This window comes from Nanorana parkeri, unplaced genomic scaffold (genome assembly GCF_000935625.1).
Source record: "Nanorana parkeri isolate BGI_ZX_2015 unplaced genomic scaffold, ASM93562v1 scaffold158, whole genome shotgun sequence".
NCBI lineage: Eukaryota > Metazoa > Chordata > Amphibia > Anura > Dicroglossidae > Nanorana > Nanorana parkeri.
In genome coordinates this window covers 1504381-1526262 of record NW_017306426.1, presented here as the reverse complement: position 1 = coordinate 1526262, position 21882 = coordinate 1504381, and the positions used below count along the sequence as shown (strand labels likewise).

General features: G+C 41.4%; 1 protein-coding gene across 3 annotated transcripts in view; it reads left to right on the top strand.

Moving 5' to 3' along the window:
• Positions 1 to 21882, top strand: part of RNF130 (ring finger protein 130) — a 240657-nt gene that overhangs the window by 153753 nt on the left and 65022 nt on the right. For all 3 annotated transcript variants that reach the window (XM_018554435.1, XM_018554436.1, XM_018554434.1), the window contains exon 5: positions 12256 to 12338. In XM_018554435.1, the coding sequence (XP_018409937.1) occupies positions 12256 to 12338 (83 nt within the window). The remainder of the gene's footprint in view (positions 1 to 12255; positions 12339 to 21882) is intronic.

The window sequence follows — 21882 nt, the reverse complement described above, 5'->3', positions numbered from 1 at the left end:
CTAGTTCACCTCTGTGAATTACAGAACCATTCCTACTTATATTGCAGAGGAGAGGGGGGAAGTATTCTGTAGTCCTGTCCTAGGATGACAATGCTGCTCCTTTAGGGATGCACTATGGTGGCTATAATTAGCGTTATACACCCTATCGGCCACTTAGGCAACCTCTGGGCAATTGTATGGGTTTATATTATGGGACCGAAAATGAGCACACCCATATTATAAACCCACCCATATTCACAACTGCCTTTCATGTAAACATCTGTCCATGTATCTATGATAAAACTGTTCAGTTCAGATTCCCTTCTAGTGAAGCTGTCTCCTAAAATTAGGTTTAAACCTTTGGGTTGTGTTAGTGACTAACAAGGAGGTGTTAGATTCCAGCAGCCGTCATCTTAGGTTTTATTTTTACATATGACACCAGAAAAACTAGGAACGAAGCCACACTTCAAAACTCTCAGAATCAACCAGTACTTGTTAGGTGTTTTTATTTTGGGTTTTAACACATTTAAATATAGTAAAACATTTTGAACAGATAGAAAACATCTGTGTTCTTAACTTCAAGGTTTTAAGAGATTCAAGAATTATTTTGCATCTGCTGCTTCTCTCTGTACTTCTTTTCATGGATTTCAGTCAATCTGAGTATAACATTTATTATGATTTGCCTTCAAAACACTTTCCCCACCTATACCATTGACCTCATATGCAGAAACTCTCCAAACTATTCTCTGTTTCTCCGCTGACCTACTTATGTCCCATTGAAAGACCTGTGGAGGCAGTCCCCAAAAAAGACCGGGCAAAGGACTAAATTACCATACTTTCTGCCCTTGTGTGGAGGCCGCCATCTTGAGCTGGCTTTTGTTTCCTTATGTCCAAGGCCATATGGCTACTATACATTATTGATCTTCTTAAAGGATATCTGATAGGCCAAGGTTTACATATGGCAGAATGAGGACATGTTCCTGCTATGTTTTTCAGCAACATTAGGAAATAAGCAGATCATGAAAATCCCTGAACATCAAACTCTTTAATATTATGAGGAACAATAAACCACTAAGGTTCCTCTTGGGTAAGCCTTCTAAAAATATGTGGAAATGTTCTCGCTTGCATGCACTGACTATATATGACCTATATAATGACTAGTGGGGTAATGTTCAAAACACAGCAGGTGGAGGAAGCACAGATCAAGAAAATGGGTGAAGCAGAAGCAAGGAGAATAGTGAATAGCAAAGTAATGACATTGCCAAATATCACTCTTAAAATTAGCAGACAGAGGCAGCAGTGCCTTAGATGATCTCATGCAGGAAGTACACTGATATTTTTCAGGAAGAATTCAAGACCTAAGGTAAATCTTGGCAAAAGTAACATTTCTTAACGTTCTCTATAGGGCCTCATGCACACGTAAGATTTTCCGTGGCAGCAAGATTGTACAAATCTTGTCCTTACACTGTATGCATGTAGTGTTTGTGCTAACGCATACATTGCAAATGTACCTTATTAACTGTCACCGCTGCTCAGTTTTAACAGTATGTAGTCAGGGGTGTCCCCAGACATGGTGTCACCTGGAGCGGCCGTCAGGTGACATCCCACTGGGACCTCATCATGCACGCTTGGTGATGGGCACCGACAAAGAGAGGAGGGGTTGTTCACCCAGGGGATAAGGTATGCCCTTGTGCAACTGTCGTGTTCTCAGGTCAACGACCGAGTGCCCAACTTTCCGGGGGGGGGGGTTATGACACCAAAACCAAAATGACTGTCAGTCATTTTGGTGTCACCCCCTCTGATGGTGTCACCCTGTGCAGGCCGAATGCCCCTTGTGAAGCCACTGTATGTAGTCAGTAGTGCCTGCACCGCTAATTGTAGCCCCTGCCACATGGAGTCCTTTGAAAACTTTTTTTAAACGGCAAAAATAAAATAGGCATATTTACTTCCTCCAGGCAGTTTGTTTCCAACAAGATCTCCCTGGAAGACACTGGTGACCTAGCCTTCCCAGGGGTCATCGAGTCCCCATAAAATCCCTTGTTAACATTTTTAACATCTGGTGCACATATAACAGCTGTTGTGCAGTTATGTTCCAGTAAGATAAATGTAAGATGTGGTACGAAGAAGACCTAATTATTCAATCATTGCAAACCTACTTTCACAATGCACTTAAAAGGAAACGCTGCACACCATTGTCGTCACTGTAATGAAGTCTTTATGTCAGTTTGCATGATGTTGAAGCTGAATAAAGACTTCTTTACGATGGCAGCAGTGGTGTGCGGTGCATACTTCTAAGTGTATTGTGACATATGGAGTGTGGAGCTCCTAGAGCTATACTATAGACTTGAGTCAGTGTTAGGCGTTAATAATTTCCTTCTACTTTCATGATTGACAAACTACAATATTGACAAAAACCTGCAACTACTTAAAGTATGTAAGTAGTTTCAGATTTTAAAAAATCCCCTCGCAGTGGGGCTACCCCAGCACTGCAAAAGTTAATTGATTGTTTATGTCTAGGGGTAAAGCAGACTTTTACTTACCTTATCCCCACCCCCCTTGTGGTCCACGCTCACCTTTCTCCCCTCTTTTCTGGCTTGCGGAGTGTCCCTCACCGTCCTCACATATAATGCAGGGTTGTGGACTCTGCACTGGACATGATGATGTAAGCGGTCCTCTGATTGCCGAACTGGAGAGGAATAAAAGCTGTTGGCGTCTTGGAGCCAGTAAGAGTAGGGTAAGTAAAAGTGCTTTACACAGCTCGCCTAGACATCAACGAGCAGTTAACCCTTGCAGTGCTGGGGTTGCCCCAGCCCCTATTAACTATGTAACTAATTTGTATTGTGCAAGCTTGGAGCGGTGGCTACTTTACAACACACACAGGAACCGTGGAGAACAAAAGTAGCCACCCTCCAGAAGGAAGGACAGTGTCAGCAACAATTCAGAGATGATTTGAGGATCCACAGCTGAGTGATACACAAACAAGGTCCCCCCCCAAAGCTGCTGTAAGCGCATACCTTATTTAATGCCTCTTGCCGGGATCATCTTCTTCCTTGCACTAATTTCTGACAGTCCCTCCAGCGCCGGTGCCGGGCTCTGATCCACCACAGACTCCTCGGGTCCAACGGTGTCTGTCCGACGTGCACACTTTCGGCTGCATCCATTGAATTTCATTTCCTCTTCTCTCCCCTCTACTGCACATGCACCCACACACTTCTTCTCAGCGGTTCGGGAGCCGGGATTGCTTCAGCCGGGAGCGAGCGGCACTGGAACAGGTAACTAATTGGGTATTTGCCTAATTGTTTTTTTTGTTTTTTAATCATGGGGCATATATTTACTGCTTGATAGTAGTAGATATATGCCAAAAAAGGAGAGTCTTTAATGCTACTTTTACTTCTGTGTTCAATGTCACCTTAAAGGGGTTATATGCCCTCCGTTTTTTTTGCCTATATCTACTGCTAGCATGCAGTAGATTTAGGCAAGAAGTTTAAAAACAAAACAAAAACGCTTGAACTGGTTTTAAACTTACCTCGTTATCGCTGCTCGCTCCCGCGCCGAGAATCAGGAAGTGATCGTACGGCCGCAAAGGATCTTGGGGCGGGCGCATGCGCAGTTCCGATTCTCGGCCGGGAGACGAGCAGAGACGCAAGGTAAGTCTATGGACGCGTGCACCCGCCTGCAGACACCGCTGGATCGGAGAGACAGAGCAGTCAGCGCTGGATCGGAGTGACGTCGCACCGCTGGAGGGACACATGAAAACATGGGGAAAGAAGAGGAAGATCAGAATAAGAGACATCATTTGAGGTAAGTGCTAACATTTACATGGGGGGGAGGGGAAACATTTTTTGGCTTTAATGTCACTTTAATAACAAGGTAACGCCACATCATTCACTAAGCTGTGAATTTTCCCTTTGCAAAGTGATGTTGAACCTAGCTTAGTGAACGAGGTAAAGTTATGCTGACTAATCCTGTGAGAGCAAAAGTCATGTTTTTTCAGTAGTATTTGGTGGTCTTAGGGAATGGTTGGCTGCAGAATAATATTGATTCTGTAGAAATTATAAATGTTTTAGCCTTTCTTGTTTCCTTTCTTTTTTTTTTTAAGTGAAGGTTTCCTTTAAATCAAATTAGAATTGGCAGATTGTGTCATCCTCCTCCTTTTTATGTGTCTACTCTAATGGACACCTGCAGTGAGATCGCTGCAGCTATGTTCCCAGCTTCTTCCACCTGCTGTGTCTATTAAGGTAGAGTCTGACTCTTGCTACTGAATTCTTCATACATTTTACATTACAGAGAATGCAGCATAGGGAGTGAGACACTTGGGACAGAGTCATATACTACAGCAAGAAGATGTTCAGATGGAGCCACCGAAAATAAATAGCATATTATTATTTTATAATCAAACTATGGGTTTTGGACTGTGTCAACTTTTACATCAAGGGTAGGCAAACTCTAGCCCTCCAGCTGTGGTGCAACTACAATTCCCATTAGGCGTTGCAAGACTCTAATAGCCACAGGCATGACTCCCAGAGGCAGATGCATGATGGGATTTGTAGTGCCATCATAGCTGGAGTTTGCCACCCCTGCTTTAAATTATGCCAGAAATCTATTTTTACACAAACGGGGACATACATGAATGTGTTATCAGCAACTGTCTATGAGCTAAAAATTTCCATTCATCTGCAGAGGATTAAATCAGATTTCAGGTTATTTTCGTTAGTGTGGTCCCTGCTATTTTGAATATCAGCAATACATACTTTGTTAGGATTGGGGCCTATAAAGCTGGAATTTAACAGACCGCTTACATCATCATGTCCACTTGCCTGGCAGCATTGTTGGTAAATCCATATTATGACTAACAATACCTGAACTCCATCAAACAGCTCACTACACAGATTTTATATATATGGGAGCCATATTACATGTGAAAGAATAAGTATTTCTGTCCATCCAGTCCTAGGATTTATGCAGGTCTGTCACAAAACAGGGAAAGGGACCTGATCATTCTCTGTACTTACAAGTCTCCTCCCCACCCTGTGATTGGGCAGTGAAAGAAAAAAAAAAGCACATGGATGAGCTCATCTTTCTTGCACTCTTTTCTCTCCCACTCTTCTCTCTCCCCCTGTCAGCATGCATTGCAGCACACCTGATTGGCTTTTGTTTTGCTGTTTCTCCACCCTCTCTGTGCTCTCCTGTACAGGGACTGCACGAGGCTGATAGGTAATCAAATTCAGATACCTACATTGCTTGCATTTAAAAAGAAATTCTCTGTCTTTTGCAATCTCCTAATTGGAACATCCACTAAAACTAAGGCTCTTGGAAGCTATGCCAGTTTCAGCTAAAGTTTAGTAAATTGTTTTGGTTTTCTATCCCCAGGGGATACCTTATCACCCATGAGGTATGTCCCTTATCCTGGTGACTTCTGCTTATTGTAGAAATCCTCCCATGAGTGCTGCCAGATACCACCTACTGTGCTGATCTTTCATAGTTAACAGCAGACATTGCCAGTGTGAAGAAATCTGCAAACATTGTGCTGCTTGCCCACCCCTTTCTCCTCCATTCACAGAAGTTGGACCCTTTAGTTCCCACAATGCAAAGCGACCTATGTTTGGAGGAGGTGGATTCTGTCATTCATCTGCTCGTCCTGCAATCACAAGTCACTTGTGGGAACAGCAGCCACAAGGACAAGGAACAATTGTTTTCTATGTGTCCCAGCGGTAACCTGCATTGTTCCTGTGTGATACAACACATGTCACTGCTAGATTTGTGAAGGGGTCCACACTGCTAGATTTGTGAAAGGTGGATTTACACACTTGCAGTGTGTTAATGCATATGTGTTGACACATGATATGCCATGCCTTTATATTTATTTAGTAAAGCATTTCACTGCAGTGTGGGTGTGCTGCCCACTACTGTAACTGTTGGCAGCTGCCATTCAAAATAAATGGTACAGCAAAGCACAAAGTGATGTTGCACAGTAGAATGCATGTTGCAACACATTGTACATTGTACTAAAACACATAATTCTGAATGGGTTTTAAATGTAGCACATTGCTGCTAATAGCGCTAAGTGCTGCTCTATGCCTGGACAGAGATTACTATTATTACTATTTTTATTATCCAGAATTGCTATGTCAATCTCACTCACCAATGGGTGCATATAAGAGCACACCAAAGTGCCAACTTCCAAGGCAAAGGTCTAAAGAGACCACACAGCAGAAGCTCCCTGCTTTCAGGCTTGCTGTGTCTGATTGACCCCTCGTGCAGAGCCATCCAATAAGGGATGATTCATTCTCTTGTGCATGTAAATTTCACCTTCAGTTATTGGGCTCTGTAAACAGGGTTTCCATCAAAGGAGACAAAGAAAAACATGTAAAAATAAGCATAAAGCTCCTTCTGCTGGCTGAATATGTTAATGCATAATATTCATATGCAATATTTCATATTTACAAAAGCAAAAGAAAATATACAAAAGAACGTGTTTTTGTTTCAGTGGAAGCAGTGTGTGGCAAAAGCCCAGCATGGTAAATATTCCACCACATAAGTGAGTACCATACATTGGCTGTATTTGAAGGCTGTAAAAGAAGTAAAGCTTTATCAAAACTCTTTTCTTTGTTGTTGAACTGTATTGCTTATATTTGCGCTCTGGCACTTCTGAATGTTGTTTTGTCAACTGTTCTGCAACAGCAAACACGTCTTAATTGTATTGGCAAACAAAGTCTTTTGAGGCTAAATGAAAGGTTATGTTGCTTAAGGTGCCTACAAACACTGGATGGCTTTATGAAAGATCATTCTACGAACATGAACATTTATGCAGAGAGAGCGTGCATGTTTTTGCTGAGGGCCAGCATATCTCGGATTGATGCTTTCCAGCTAATCGCTTCAACTGAAGACTTTAGATGTCAGAGAGGGCCCACGGTCCTAGGTAGATACGAGTTAGAGTTAATTTTAGACTATTAGATTTAGCTCTGGGTAGCTATTCAGAAAGACTGGTTCTAAAATTTCTAGTGCCAGTTTATGCCTGAGGGCTGCTCGGTGGTTTACTCATAGCTCTTGTTATTCTTCTTTACTCTTTTCTGACTTCAGCCAACATAACAGATGTTCTGTTTGTCTCACATTTGGAGGTACCAGAAGGACAATTTTAGGGCCAATGACAGAGACTTTTTACATGTCTCTGTCATTTCAACAGATTTCTAAACCCCTCCTGTGAGTTTTGAATGTTCCCAGCCATGTTTGTGTGTTGCAGCAATGCTTGATTCCTGCTGTCTGAAAGGTTTGAGCTCTGACTTGGAAAGGAGATGTACGGTATTGGACAACTGCAGAGAGACCACTGTTTCCCCACAGAGAGCAAGGGTCTTTCTCTGCCGCCAAATACTGGGGGAGAGTAGTTTGTACTTGCAAAGGAGCTCAGGTAGACGCATAACAAGAATCTCTTTTGGCTGCACATTCATTCTTTATAGCTTGTTTAATACAGTAACAAACATTATTTGGGCTTTAAGGTAAACTTATTATTAGACCTCCTACCCAGGGACTTGAACTGATGTATTTCTTTCACAACAGGTTTCTTTAAGTGTAAAACCCTAGCAACAGACTCTTCTTTAAAGACCAGCTTCAGTCACAACTTTTTTTAGTGTTTGACAAACTGAGAAAAAAATCAGAACTTCTGTTGAGTTTATTACTGCATCTGTCCATCTGGGTAAATAATCCCACACTTCTTGTCCTGACAAACTAAGAATGTGGAGTGCTGGCCTTTTCTTTCACCTATCCCGGTGACACCTGTTGACAATGTTTTGTCCTGGTGTCACCAGAATTGGAGCAGGTGAGGGGAATGACCAACACTCCACGTGGTTAATTTGTGTAATTTACTCACAGGTTCATGTCAGAAATCCAAAATTTCTAGGACACACAGGTCCTCTTTGGCTATCGCTGTCCATTGACCCGAAGTACATCGGGGTTGATGAGATATGTACAGTATATGGGATGGTTACACATTAACTGGAACAAGAAGAAGCAGGAAGAAATAAAACATGACAGATGTTCTAACCTTTCCACATTATACTAAATAACTGCTTTGTTACCATCAATACCCCGCATTGGAGAAATGTCCCATCATTATCTGTCTTTCCTATTCATGGCACCTTGCCGCCTGCACAAAAAGTGAGGAATAATCTCTGCAATGGAGATACAAACAGCAAAAAAAAAAGCTGATAGAGGTCCTAACCCTTTCCCACTCTTACCAAAATGAAATCAAAATGTTTTGGCTGAAGCTTGACTTTCAAGTGTGCATGCAACTAATGTATTGTTAGTAAACTGGCAATAGAAGGCACTTGAGCTGCCCACAAGTAGTTTCTGCTTTTTCAAGTCTGCCTGGGATGATATTCTGTATACAGACTTTGCCTTGGAAGTTGGCACTTTGGTGTGCTCTTATATGCACCCATTGGTGAGTGAGATTGTTTATCAGGGCAGAGCAATACAATTACTTCCACTGCCCACAAGTAGTTAGACTGCCCCCAGAAAACTGAAACCCGGATTGTGTTGTCATGAATGTATACAGACTTCATATTGGAAGTTGGCACTTTGGCATGCCCTTGTGTGCACCCATTGGTCAGTGAGACTGTCTATTAGGCCAGGGCAATAGAAGGCAGTTGTGCTGCCACAAGTAGTTTCTGCTTTTTCCAAGACTGACCTGGAAACCTGGCATGTATTGTCATGAATGTAAACAATCTTCTTGTTAAAAGTTGGCACTTTTGCATTTCCTTGCATGCACCCGCTGGTCAGTGAGACGGTCTAACACAGCAGAGTACAGACCAAATGACTAATATACCAGCTAAAGTCTATATTTTTAGAACATCCTGGTTTTGGGGGCTCCAGTAGTGCCCTTCCAAAAAAGTAGTTAGCAAGTGCAAGCTCAGAAAATCCATGCTATTGCCTTCAGGTGCCTGCTTACTAATAGTAGATTGACTACAGGTACATTAAACATGTGTATCATCTTCTCTGGCTAAGGCAATAGATTTGTGCCTGCAGAATGAGCCTACGCATATACAACTAAGAGGGAAGAAATATCAGCCAACGCCCATCATTCATCACTACAGCCCCATCAGATGACTACATGAAATATCGACTGGCTGCTAATTTAGTTCCTGCAGTGGTTTCTGATGCCCTTGCCTTTGTACTTCACATTTGTCAATAACGCCACCTAATTTCATTGGAGAGCTTTTAGTTAACATGCAAAGGCTGAGCCGGTTGTCTGCAAAACAGTCTCTGCACCCTGCTGACAATGTAGAGATCTGCAAAGCAGCTGCCAGCATTATAGCACCGTTTCCAGGAACAGTGTGATGGAAAACAGTAGTCTCGTTTCACAAGCCTGCTCCTTCGGAGACTGACATAGTTAAGTTACTAATTGACAGAAAAATGCAACCAAGGGCACCAGATTGAGAATCTGTTCTTCATAGTAAACCATAGTTGCCAAAATGTTAAAATAATTTCCAGGAACACATTGCTTCTGATGTAGCACACCTAAGCTTGTTAGACACTCACAAAAGAAGAAGAAAGCAATCGCTATACTAAAGAGAGCTTACATAGTTACATAGTATTTCAGGTTAAAGTCCATCAAGTCCAACCTATTGTGTGTGTGTGTGTATGTATAGGTCCCTGTGTCATCTCAGTTTAGCGCTGACATTTTCTATATATGTTAAATCACACTCGGTACGATACAGTCCAGAGGTATAAGGAACTGAAAACAAGTCTACACCAGAGCCCAGTAGCTCAAGCATAGATCTGTGCACACAACAGGAGTGACTAATCCTCTTTTTCTCCCTGCCTTTGCTTGTCTGCTCTGTCCATAGGGGGCCTAATTGAGAATCTGTTAAAGAGTGAGGGACAGAAAGCTAAACCCATAAAGATCTTGAACATGAGTGCCATGGATGCACCTTGTGTTTATTTGTCTAATAAAGATTTTATATAAATATTATAAGAAAAAGTCTAAATATGTGTGTAACCCTAACTAGAGTTCTTCTTTCAGTTCTTGAAGCTGAAGTGAATTCATTTTTTTTTCATACATGGAAAATATAAGCCAAATGTAGTGTAAAATGAGCTGACTTAGTAGGATCACTTCTGCTTCATTAAGAAAAGTCCCACTATTACCACTGTAACAGCTTGCTAGCTCTGTGCCTGTAAACCTGGTGACCTCTCAGTAGTGTAGTGTATGCAGCAATGCTGGTCATCCAACTTTCTGTTCATCATGCTACTCAGCAGTAATGTACCTGTCCCAGACAAGTAGTAAAGATACTTGTAGTAGTAAAGTAAAGATGGCTGTGTTACATCATGGGAGACATGTTTTAATGGGTCAGTTTTATTGTTGTTTTTAATTTATTTTTTTAACAAATAAATATTGAATATAGAATGCGATCATGATAAGTTTCCCAGAGCACTATGAGTTTTCTGAAACGAAAGGGAGAAACAAAGGTATGCATTTGGAGAAGGGGTGGAGATAAGTTTTGTAGACCAGCAGGCAGGCCTAAGCATGCTGGTTGTGATTTTATTGCGGCAGAATCACTGCATTGTCAACACAAACACAAAGTTGGACTCTGGACTTGTGGCAGAGTGTACTCTACTTGCAGCATTTTTAAAGGTATAAAACATGAGTAAATGTGCATTTATTGCAGATATGTACTTATTATAAATATTTCATTACTTTGTCCTGACATACACTTTAAGGCTCCCAATCTGATTAAAGCTTCATATGCCAGAACCTGCCATGAGTCATTCAGTCGTATGTTTAAACCTTAGTTTGAGCTATTGCACTCTTCAAAAAGGCAATGCAGATAGAGAAAGCACTAATAACATGGCAAAAGAAGCCCGAACCTCACCTTCTGGCTGAAAATGAAAATACAAAAAATCAATAGTAATGTTTCAAATATACTTGGCTTCAAAAATATGTGTGTGTGTGTACAGTGTGTGTATATGTGTGTATATATATGTGTGTGTGTGTGTGTGTGTGTGTGCATACACATAGAAACACACACTCTCTCTATACAGACACTTTAAAGTAAAGGTGCTTCTAGTGGCTTCTTTATTTTAAAACTCATAATACATATTAGCAAAGGTTGAAGTTTATAAAAATGTCTTTATTTAGGACTACGGAGTGCAGCTAGTATTTAATAAAATAGGATATAGTTTGTTCTTTTCCAGTAAGCCTAATAAGCCAACTAGAGGCTCAAACATCAAATAACAGAATGGAAAAATGGATATGTAGGAAAGAGAAAAACTGCTTTATTATGTGCAGAATGTGATGTCCACGGTCAGCTGTTAGTGGTATTATAACAAAATGGAAACAACTGGGAACAACATCAACTCAGCCACGAAGTGGTAGCCCACGTAAAATGACAGAACGGGGTCAGCGCATGCTGAAGTGCACAGAAGTCGCCAACTGTTTGCAGAGTCAATAGCTACAGACCTCGAAAACTTCATGTGGCCTTTAGATTGGCACAACAACAGTGCATAGAGAGCTTCATGGAATGGGTTTCCATGGCCGAGCAGCTGCATCCACGCCTTACAACACCAAGTGCAATGCAAAGAGTCGGATGCAGTTGTGTAAAGCACGCCACCACTAGACTCTAGAAAAGTAGAGACGTGTTCTCTGGAGTGACGAATCACACTTCTCTGTCTGGCAATCCGATGGACGTGTCTGGGTTTGGTGGTTGCCAGGAGAATGGTACTTGCCTGACTGCATTGTGCCAAGTGTAAAGTTTGGTGGAGGGGTGATTATGGTGTGGGGTTGTTTTTCAGGGGTTGGGCTTGGCCCCTTAAAACCAGTGAAGGGAACTCTTAAGGCATCGGCATACCAAGACATTTTGGACAATTTCATGCTCCCAACTTTGTGTGAACAGTTTTGGGATGGCCTCTTCCTGTTCCAACATGACTGCGCACCAGTGCACAAAGCAAGGTCCGTAAAGACATGGATGAGCGAGTTTGGGGTGTAGGGACATGAATGGCCGGCACAGAGTCCTGACCTCAACCCGATAGAACACCTTTGGGAGGGAATAGAACGGAGACTGCGAGCCAGGCCTTCTCCTTATATATATATATATATATGCAATTTTTTTCTTTAACAGAAAGTCAGAAGGTGTTCCAGGGGAAAACTTTAGAACCACTTTACTGGCTGCAAGCTTGTTTCTGGTCAGTGACACACTTGTTGGTGAACTTACAGTATATTGCTATCCCTACTGGTTTGTTTTAACTCCTCCGTATACTGAGTCAATCATTTTATTTATTCCTATGCAGGAAACAGACCCGGATTTTGACCACTGTGCCGTCTGCATCGAGAGTTACAAGCAAAATGACATTGTACGTGTGCTGCCATGCAAGTAAGTACCTTTTGTAATTCCCTGCTGTACTGTTGATAGTGATGCTCAATGAGTCAGTAACATATAAAAGAGGGTTATATGCTTTGAGTGATTGATATTGTTCTGTTTAAGATACTGTATTACTGGCGTGATGGAATGGCATGATTACTGTTCTAGTAATATTTGTAGTAAGTATTGCAGTGTTTAGCAATTTGCTCACTAGAATACAGAGCTTCTAGGGAAAAATACAGTATTTTCATTTTTTTTGCAGGGATTTCTCCTGATCTCCTCACCTCTCTGCTACCATTGCACAGAATTTGAATTTGCTCATTGTGGGTGCTCTAAAACAAGGGTGGACTGGAAACCTTTGGCCTGTGAAGGGGGTGAGGGACAGATTTCTCTTGGGTAAATATAGTGAACCATCGGAAGTGAGCCATCATCCCACATTGGTTGGTGGGCATGGTAAAGAGTGGGTGTTCCTAAGAAAACATAGTTTATTTAAACACCTTTATAGATCTTTCCTTTGCAGCCCTTAGGATTGATCACATGATATGTTAGAGCCGGACAAAGATAGCTATATCATTCTCAGCATGTGTCATTACTGCAGGTCCTGCAATATAGATATTAGGTCTCCCAAAAACGTATTCCCATCTCATCCTTAAATTAATAAATACTCAATACAGAATTGTATAGGGCTTTCCGAGATGAGAAAAAAGATCCTCTTAATAGGAGGTGCTGACAACCCAAAAAGGAACCCTCAGGCACAGAGAAAAGATAGACCAGGAGAAGCCCGCCTCCAGTTTCTAAAAACAATATAATTAGGGCAATATATAATCGTCTTCATATAGTGTAGTAACCTTTTAACCATCAGGTCTGATTGAGCTGAAGCTTACCTTAATAGGGCAATATACGGGGGAAACGCCCATTCCAGCGTACATCTTTATTGCCTGACACTATAAATAACATAATATTTGCCATCACTATCAAAGATCATGAGGGATTGTATGTTGAGCAACTCCTGGAAAGGTGAAACTCCACTGACCTGATATAGATGTAATCCGATGTCTGCAGCGCACATAGGAAATCTCGCCAGACGCTGCAGACATTTCTCTGTGCCTTATTTATGTGTGGCGTCCGTCACACATCTGGCGAAACGTCACACACTCGACAGATCCACAAGGCGCATGCGCAAAACGGAAAAATGCACTAACGGACAGTATCAGTAAGAAAACTGCCCATCTCTAGTTACCATCTCCAACTTTGAGTGTCCGTCACCCAAATGCTCCACCCTTCCGTCTTGTCCGAGGAAGGCCAGCAACACCCATCGAGGAGGGGAGAGGAATAGACAGAGAGGGAGCCAGTGACTAACCCTTACCCATGACAAAATATAGGAAGGGAATAATGCACACCATGGAGAGGAGGATGACAATAATGGGTTCTTTGGGGGCAGCAGTCCTGAAATGGCTTCAAATTATCCAAAAATACAAAAATCAATAAAAACCATCTCTATATTTACAGGTGAAACTCGAATAATTAGAATATCGTGCAAAAGTAATTGCAGTAATTGCTGCAAAAGGGGCCCAAACCAAGTACTGAGTACATATGCATGCTTGTACTTTTCAGAGGTCCGATATTGTTCTATGTACAATCCTTGTTTTATTGATTGCATGTAATAATCTACTTTTTTGAGGTTGTGGATTTGGGGTTCTTGGGGTTTTCATGAGCTGTAAGCCATAATCATCACAATTATGACAAATCACGGCTTGAACTATCTTGCTTTGCATGTAATGAGTCTATCTCATATATTAGTTTCACCTTTTAAGTTGCATTAGTGAAATAAATGAACTTTGCACGATATTCTAATTATTCGAGTTTCACCTGGATATAATTTGATTACAAATACTGCTTAACCCTTTCGCTGCCAAGGACGTACGGCATACGGAGCTACAAAAGTGCTTCCAGCTGGCCAGCTCAGTATGCCGTACGGACCTGGCATTTACAGCTCTACTATAAGCTGATGGTCGCTTTAGCGACCATCAGCTTATAGTAGAGCTGTTCAGCAGACTGTCACAAGCCGCTGATGACTGCTATTTTCAAAAATACCGGGTTGAGAAAATGATTGGGCGGAGCTAGCAGTGACAGCTAGCTCCGCCAAATTTAGTATCACCATCTTTTTATTCTACCGAGCCTGCGCTTTCAGAAAATATATGGTTTGGGGGGTCTTTTACAAACGCTAGCAACGCAGTAGTTGAAAATCAAATCAATTGGAAAAAATTGCAGAAAATTCAAAAATGGCTTGGCCAGCTGATTTGAAAAATGTTCCGGAGGGCTTGGCAGCGAAAGGGTTAAAGCACATAATATATAGTCAAAAATGAACAAAATCTGAAACATGTTTGCATATGGTGCTATATAGTTACTCAATTATAGATGCTGCTTATAACCAACCAGCCAACATATTTATTTGACAAGATACCCATCAATTAAATGCTGTTATAATATAGGGTTATAGCAGCAAAAATATTGTTTGAAGAATAAATTTAGGATGGAACAATACAAATTCCCAAGGTACAAAAGCTGCAAAAAGATTTAAAACTAATGACATAATTGAGGCCAGGTGGGTCAGTAGCTTTAAGCTCAAAGATCGCCATGGTCTCATGTTGAAGTATGACTTTATCCCAGTCCCCACCACGGGGATCTTCACGGGGAAGTGCAAAGAACTTTATTGCTGAAGCATCAAAATTGTGGTAAATGCCCACATTGAGACTAATGGGAGATGTAAGTTTACCGTTTTTAATTAGATAAATGCGATCATTAATCAGTATACCGCGAGCTGTAGCTCGCGGTATACTGAGCTAAGGGTAACGGGAGGACGATAGTTTGTGTCCTCCCGTTACCCTAAGGAGAACTATGGGGAAAAACACTGACCCCATAGTTCTAGTTTAAAAAGGGTCGGATAATTTTCCGAATGTAAAAACAACCACACCTGCAATACATTAGGTAAACAATTCCTCTGGTTTGACAGGTTATGTGTGAGCAGGGGTACCATAGTTTGCCATTTGGTAGTTTGATAGATGGTCCTTGACAGATCGAAGAGCAGTAACTACACCTTTTACATTTATAGTAGGGGGGTAAGAGTAGGTACTCTAAGGTGACTACTGACTAAACAATATTTGAGCGATTGAGACAACCTCAGGACAGTTCCTCAAACATTTTCATAACACAAATATGCAAAACATAGCATTATGTTTTCACAAGATTGTAAAGATTCTAATAGTTTGTAAGCTAAGATTATCAGTCTCATCAGACTTGCGACACCATAAAGTATTTCTTCTCTACTTTTGGCCTTTGCCTTTGAAATTATTTTTGCCATATTTCCGAGCATCCAGCCTATCTCTTAATTTATTGGCCTCATCAGAAAAATCATCTTCAGTCGAACAATTACATCTTAGCCCTAAATATTGAGAGATACAGGGCTATTCACAAAAGTGTGAAGAGATTGGAGAAGGCAGGAGAAGTGAACAATCTAGGCCAAAATAGCTGATTTGGAAAAATTCTCCAATTCAGCTCACTTTCCAGTTCAGCTATGTTCTCCTAGATTGTTCACTTCTCCTGTCTTCTCCAAACTCTTCACCCTTTTGTGAATAACCCTGTAAGGTATACTTTTCTTTAAAGGAACTGGGTGGGCATTTGAAGCATGCCGTGTGGTGTTTCCTGCTGTCTGTTTACAAAATTGTGTGGTGGAGATGGAATAATCATTCATCACTCTCACCATCACATCTAAGAAGGTGATCACATGTTTTCCCATATCCAGGTTGGCCTTTTTTCCCAAAAGCATTGTTACAGGCAAGGAGGCCACATGCTGTCCCATACCCATAAGTACTGGATGAAGGTTTGGGGATGTGAGTATAAGGAAGCTGAGGGAAGCCCTTTGCAGAGACACTATACTCTTCCTTTTCAAGTTAAGTTTTGAAGGTACACTGTGGTCAAAATTAAGTATTAAAAGCTCAACTCCAGGCAGTTGAGTTTCAGTTTTGGACGGTGTTTGAAAGGCTTAAAACCCCTGTAATTTTTTCAGTAAAATAGCGATGGGTTAGAACCCTGTTAGGTTATTATTACTCCATGTAACTTCCTGCCCCTGTGATGTCCGTTCCCCATATATCTTGCCCTTCTGTCAGAGGGTCAGTAAGTGAAGTGTAAGCTCAATAAAAAACAGAAGTATTTACTCTTTCCAAGTTTTCACCCGAGCATTGCTGTACTGCACCAGCCCCACCCCAGTCTCTTATCAGTAATATGGGATCTTGGAACTCATTTAGCTTCCCTTATTGTAATGGAGGAGAGGTGTTCCCACACACACCTACTATGGGCTTCTTTCAGTATCTCCCACAAAGCATGCATTATTGTTTTAGTACTAAGACGTTCATCAAAGCCACACATTAATTTAACACTGCCTTGGAAGATCAAATCTGATGGGTGATACATGGAAGCTAAACTTCATCTTTTTTGCCAAAACAGAATTGTGATAATAAACACCTGCCTAAATCCTTGTTTCGGTGCATTTTTCTGTCAATTTGCCATACTTTGAGATAGATTTGCCATACTTTGAGACAGATATGATGCGGCCAGGAAGGGCATTCAGGGAAAAATTACCAACGCTGTTGGTCGCGGGAGTAGCATCACAGCTTCAAAGAATCACTGTACATCACTGTACATGGGGCTGAAACAGTGGTTCTCAAAGTGTGTAATTTCGGGACCCCCATTTGTCATTGGTCATTAAGTTGCGACCCAAGTCGCACTGCCATGAAACGCACGGCTTTGCTGTACCGCGCGTTCTGGTGTGGGTGATTGAACTGTGCACGGGAGGTGCGTTTGGGGGGCCATTCAAATGAATGGCAACGCACCTCCTGCACCAGAACGCATAGTAGGTGCAATTGTGTGGTACAGTGCACAGGACTTTTCTATTAACGCACTGTACTAGTGTGAACGGGCCCTCAAAAACACTGACACACACACAACCACAGGCACAGCCTCACACACATATACACACTCCAAAAAAATGTAATTTGTTTTTTCTTTTTTTTTAAAGATCTACCCAGTCTCCCTACCTTACGAGAACTGGAGAGGATCCTCAGCCTGGGGTCCAGTGTGGGCTGCTGTGCTGTGACACAACTCTATCCAAATGTGCATTGCTTGTGCAACTACCTTGCGTGCCGTTAGAGGTGCCGAGAGCCAGAATGTGACGGCACGCGAGGGAGCTGTAAGCAATGCTTGTGTGGATGGAGCTCCCTCGCAGCCATAGCTCCAGCCCACCCCACCTCAAGTTGACACTTGGCACCGGGCAGCATATTTTGAATGGCTGCTTGGCGGAAGAACTGCCAGTGCTGAGCTAGGGTGAGGCTGAGAAGCCTCTCGCCTAAAAAAGTGTAAGGCACTCGGCGACCTACTGAACATGGGGTCGCGAAGATAGAAGATACTTATTGAAATGCTGACAGTGGAGGTATCATTTTCTTATTGAGAGGCGACATATATTAAGTAGGTTAAGGTATTGTTCCTGGAGTTTAGCATTAAGAAAAGAAAGAAGTGCAGATTTACAAAGCAGACCCAGTATCCTACTTGTGAAGAGTTCTTTCATCTGGCTACAGTGGATTACATAGAACTCACATAAGGCAGAATTAGGGGTCCATTTGTAACAGAAATCAGATATCGCTATCCCCTCTCTGTTATACTCCACTCATCTAAGCACACCGTGACCCACATTTTACAGCCCATCCATAAAATGTTGGTGATGATTTGGAGCCTGCGGTGCCCCCTGAAATTCTCTCTGCTGAATGCAGGAGAGCTATTCATGTGACTTTGACAGGCCACAGTCATACCCCTCTTGTTTCTATTTAGTTGTGTAGCACTCTGCTGGCTTCAGACTCCTGAATGTGTGAAGCATGTTTTTTTGTAAAGCAGCAGTATGGCTGCTGTACTTCATGCTGCTACTGTTTAAATGTACCCCTTGTTTGACTTTTGCACAGTTGCCGTGTTTTTGTGGATAAAATTCACAGTTCGCTGATTAAGTCCTTTTGTTGCTGTTTACAGAAAGCTTATCATCATTCCTACCATATTTGCTGGCAAGGTCACAGGAACCTACAAGTTAAATTTTTTGGATTATTGTTACAGTATTCAGTGAAACTTGGTTCAGCCTATCTCATGGCCTCGACAGCGCTGCATGTCTCTTCAAAGAGAATGGCTACATTATGCACATAGATCAAGCAGCTTACATTCTCCCACTGTTCTGCTATGAATGATTCTTTTAGAGGTGGTTAGCAAAGTACACAAGCCATTATTTCTTAACTGTCTGCATGTTTACTCCTGTATTTAATTATTTCAGTGCAAAGGGGAATTGGGGAAAAATTAACAACACATAATTAAAAGTATGATATTGCTTGCAAAAATCTATGTACTATTTAATTTTTACAGTTCTTCCAGCTATTAAAAATAATAATGCTTTGATTCAACTCATGTCTGAAATTAAGCTTATGGGGATCTCTGAAAAATAGGGCACATTGCCAGCATTACCAAATCACATTATTAGGTTGCGTTAAACGTTAACTGTACTTTCAGTGTACAGTTACCCTTATAGCCCATGCTCCCTGAGCTAAAGGGACCCTCCATCCCCAGATTCATAGTTATCAGGCTTAGTTCACATGGGCAGCAGCCTAAGCTGTGATCCCCTACTCTTAATAGGGCTGTGACAGAACCCCATTGATGCCCTTTTACCTAGACCCATACGCATCCCCTTTCTTGAAAGAGGAACTTCACCCATGTCCATGTCCATACCAAAGTATTCTACAGTGAAAAGTGAGACTGTTTGTCCAAAAGCTAAAGGTTGGATGAAATTGGGTCATGCAACTGGACAATGATCCCAAGCACACCAGGAAATCTACAACAGAATGGCCGAGTCCTCAACCTGATTGAAATGCTGTGGCAGGAACTTAAAGTGGACTTGTACACATATCTTTAAAATAACAACAAAGGCACCTTTAGAAATGTTTAGTGATGAGAATCTACAAACAGATACTTCTAGATAATTGCTGGCTTTTTATTTTTTGCATGCCTTATTTTCTTTACTTCCCCAGAAAAGGTTGGTACTTTATCTTCTCTGTTAGTCTTGGCTTGTACTGTTACTGCTACCTTGTAATGGTGATAAGAATGCATTGAACCAAAAAAATAAATGTTATTCTTAAAATGAAAAAAGGTATCTTGTTCTTGAGTTAAATGACACCTTGTTGGTTGCTATCACCAACAACAACTTTTATGCATTATGCCTGCTGTATGTAATGTTATTCTGCAAAGATGACTGCACCACAAAGTATAGTGGCATTAAGGTGGTGTTTGTGACGTGACTTTTCTGAATATTTTTGGAAGATCTCATGTTTGAATTTTGAATTGATATTTGTACTTGTGTTTGGTAGACATCATGATCTCTGCATTTTTTGTTAGGATGTTGTGTCTGCTTTGCTACTTTTTACCTGTATCAGAATCAATTGGAATACACAGCATGAAATGCATCACAAATGCAGCACAGATGTACTGAAAAGGCACCACCAGCTCATCAAAATGACCAACCGATTTAGATATAGAGGCAGCTGATGTATGGTCTTGTTCACTTCCATCTATCTATGGTCCTTCAATCATTTTTTCTGATGGGTGCTCAAATAGACCAATAGAAATACTCATAAGGTAGGAGGGGAAGGAGGGAACTTTTAGAGGAAAAGATTTGCATGCAGCATCAGCTGATTGTATCTCAAGAATTGCTGATCATTTTAGCTTCCACTTTTCACAGAAGGTTTTCTCATATTCTTACAGAGTTTTTTCTGGTCCATGTTTGAAAATTAGCAAGAATTTACTGTGATCTCCTGACTACTTTATATTCTTGTGTAATATTCATGGCTTTATGCATTTTTCATTCTATATCCCAGGGCCATCTGAGCACTCCTCTACTCCTAAGTGCTTTATGTTAGTTCATCCACCCATGAGTACAGGAGCATCAATAATTTTTAGATACTGCATATAGACTCTGTGGTGCAGTCAGTGGTAGGAGAAGCACTCGTGAGTACTGGCACTTGTAGTTTGATTTGTTGGTATATAGACAGCGAAAATAAAGTACCGTAAAGCCCACTTATAAACCGGTCTCCGTACCACTACCACTCACAAACAAAATACAGCGGTTCCAGCGGGAAGGAAGCCTTAGGAACTTGAGGTATGCCCAAGAAACTTAGAGGCCTTTTTTTTTTTACCACTCCTAATATGCCCAAGGTCCGCAGCTGCCAGAGAAAACTTGCATACCCCTTCCATAGTGGCACCTATGGGCATGAACCTAGGGTGCCTAATGTAAAATCCAGCCCTGCTGACACTTGCATCCGTTATAAGAATTTAAAGTGTCTCTCTATGTAAACCTTTTTGATACTCTTATCTTGTTGCTGTTTGGAAACAACAGACTCTGCAGGAACTGTTGGTAGCCCACATGGTAGACCATGTCATCTAGGCTGGAAGATGGGGATGTTTTTCTTCAAGGCAAGAAAAAGTCAACATGTTTTTAACATACAATTATTTGATTTGATTTTGTTGATGTTGACGTGTCCTATTGATTCAGGTGAAGTGTAAATTGTATTGATAGGTTGACTGTAAGAAGTTACATGGGGAAAAGTCCTAACCTTATTTAACTCTGCCTTTCAGTCATAAATATATTTAACTAAATGTTAGCTAAAGGAGAACTGAACTCTGAAAGCTGTTTCCAAAAAAAAGCAAGCAGACGGCAAAGGACTAGTTGCCAGTATTGCATGTGGTCTCCCTGCAGCTAAACCTTTCCCCATTATTGACTTCTTATGCCTTGTTCTGTACTGTGTCTCTGTATGGAAGTGGCCATCTTGTTACAGGCAGTGTTTTTTTACTTTCTCATGTCAGAGCCTAAATAAAGGAGAACAATTGAGCGGCACAATGTAAACATCACCAAATCCCATTCCAGATCTTCTGAGCCTATCAGTCAGGGGCAGCAGTGCCTAAGAACTCACACTGCAGATATACAGCTATTAGACTGCAGTCACAGGAGACAAACTCACTTACCAAGTTGTACACTGCTTTCTTTCAGGAGGATTCCAAACAAAAGGTATATATTGTCACAGTACTGCTGAAGCACAATAAGCACTTCTGAATGTTCCCAATAACAAAGCAAATCTTCACTTTTCGAGTTCAGTTCCACCTTAAAATATCTGCGAGAAGCTTTTGAGAGGAAGCCTGTGCAAGTCACAGTAGAGCCTTACTTTCTCATGAGTAGAGATCTGAATGCCAGGCAGCTTCACACAGCCATCCCTATAGAGTCACTCTCCCGAGCTTAGTTACATGGATTAGTGTACACTTTTCTATATTTAAAAGCATCAGAAAAACAATTATTGATAGTTTAGCAAACATTAAATTTGCATCAGTCTCTGCATTTAGACGTGAGCTATTGGTGTTCCACTCAATGTTCCTGCTTAGGAATCATTCTGTGCAACGCTCTTTGTGGCCAGTAGATTAAATCATT